At 57.1% G+C, this 1560-nt stretch overlaps 1 protein-coding gene across 1 annotated transcript; it reads right to left on the reverse strand.

The window, feature by feature from the left end:
* Positions 1 to 151: 151 nt before the first annotated feature.
* LOC104124492 (histone H2B 1/2/3/4/6) lies at positions 152 to 844 on the reverse strand. Its single transcript, XM_009636833.2, has one exon. It carries the CDS (start codon positions 839 to 841, stop codon positions 152 to 154), a length of 690 nt encoding a protein of 229 aa, XP_009635128.1. The 5' UTR covers positions 842 to 844.
* Positions 845 to 1560: the final 716 nt, after the last annotated feature.

Raw genomic sequence — 1560 nt, forward strand, 5'->3', positions numbered from 1 at the left:
TGCCGGGCGGCCCGGGCTGGCGGCTCCGGAGAAAGCCTGGCAGCAGGCGTGCGTGGCCTCTGGTGCATCCCCTCTCCCACCCCTCGTACCTCTTGGCTCGGCCCCGGTCTCCCCGGGGGGGGAACCTTGCTGTCACCCCGGCTCGATAATGTCACCAGATGCCCCCCTTGGGACTTGGCTGCAGCTCCTCAGGCTTTGTGCTCGGCGTGGCTGGGGGTGGGGGGGGGGGGGCGGGGCCGGCGGGCCGGGGCAGGGGGCCCTGCCACCACCACCTGCCCCGGCTCCTCCTGGGGCAGCTGCTGCTCTGCAGGGACGGGCGCTGATGGGGGGCGGCCAGGACCCCCTGCAGGGCGGCCTCCAAGGTGCCGGCTTCCTCCTCCATGTCGTAGCTTTCAGGGCTGTTAGAGGAGGCCAGGCTGGAGTCGGGGGTCCCCCTCTGGGAAGCGGTGGGGCTGGTGCTGGCTGCAGGGCCGTTGTCCTCCTCACCAGACTTGGTGCCCTCGGAGATGGTGTGCTTGGCCAACTCACCAAGCAGCAGGAGCCACACGGCCGTCTGGATCTCCCGTGAGGTGATGGTGGAGCACTTGTTGTAGTGCGCCAGGTGCGAGGCCTCGCTGGCAATGCACTCAAAGATGTCATTTGCAAAGGAGTTCATGATGCCCATGGCCTTGGACAAGATGCCCATGTCGGGGTGCACCTGCTTCAGCACCTTGTAGATGTAGATGGAGTAGCCCTCCTTGCGGCTCTTCTTGCGCTTCTTGTCGCCCTTCTTCTGCGTCTTGGTGACGGCTTTCTTGGAACCCTTCTTGGGCGGAGGGGTGGGCTCAGCCAGCTCGGGCATCGCAGCGAACCCACAGCAGCACTAGTTTTTGAAAAAGGGAAGAAAATAGTCCAAATCTTTCTGAAAGCCATATTTGCCATAAAACCAAATAAGGTCAAGGGACCCACACAGGAGATCCAGTTTATAGGAATAAAATGGCAAGATGAATGCCATCAGAGCCCAACAGATGTGATCAGCAAAATAACAACTATGTCTCCACTATCTGGAAAAAAGGAAAAACAAGCTTTCTTGGGTGTTGTGGGTTTTCGGAGAACGCATATTCCAAATTACAGCCCAATTGTAAGCATTCTCTATCAGGTGACCTGGAAAAAGAGTGATTTCAAATGATGCCCTGAGCAATGACAAGCCTTTGAACAAATTAAATGGGAGATAGTTCATGCAGTAGCCCTTGGGCCAGTGCTGGCAGGGCAAGATGTAAAAAATGTGCTCTACATTGCAGCCAGGGCAAATGGCCCTACGTGGAGCCTCTGGTGGGAAGCACCAGTGGAGACTTGATGTCAACCCTTGGGGTTTTGGAGTCAGGAACACAGAGGATCTGAGGCCCACTAACTGAAAAAGAGATATTGGCAGCATGTGAAGGGGTTCAAGCTGCTTCGGAAGTGGTTGGTACTGAAGCACAGCTACTCTTGGCAGCCTGACTGCTGGTGCTGGGCTGGATGTTCAAAGTGAGGGTCCCCTCTACACATCATACAACTGATGCTATCTGGAGTAAGTGGGTT

Source organism: Egretta garzetta, unplaced genomic scaffold (assembly GCF_000687185.1).
Source record: "Egretta garzetta isolate BGI_Z169 unplaced genomic scaffold, ASM68718v1 scaffold604, whole genome shotgun sequence".
In the NCBI taxonomy this organism is placed as follows: Eukaryota; Metazoa; Chordata; class Aves; order Pelecaniformes; family Ardeidae; genus Egretta; species Egretta garzetta.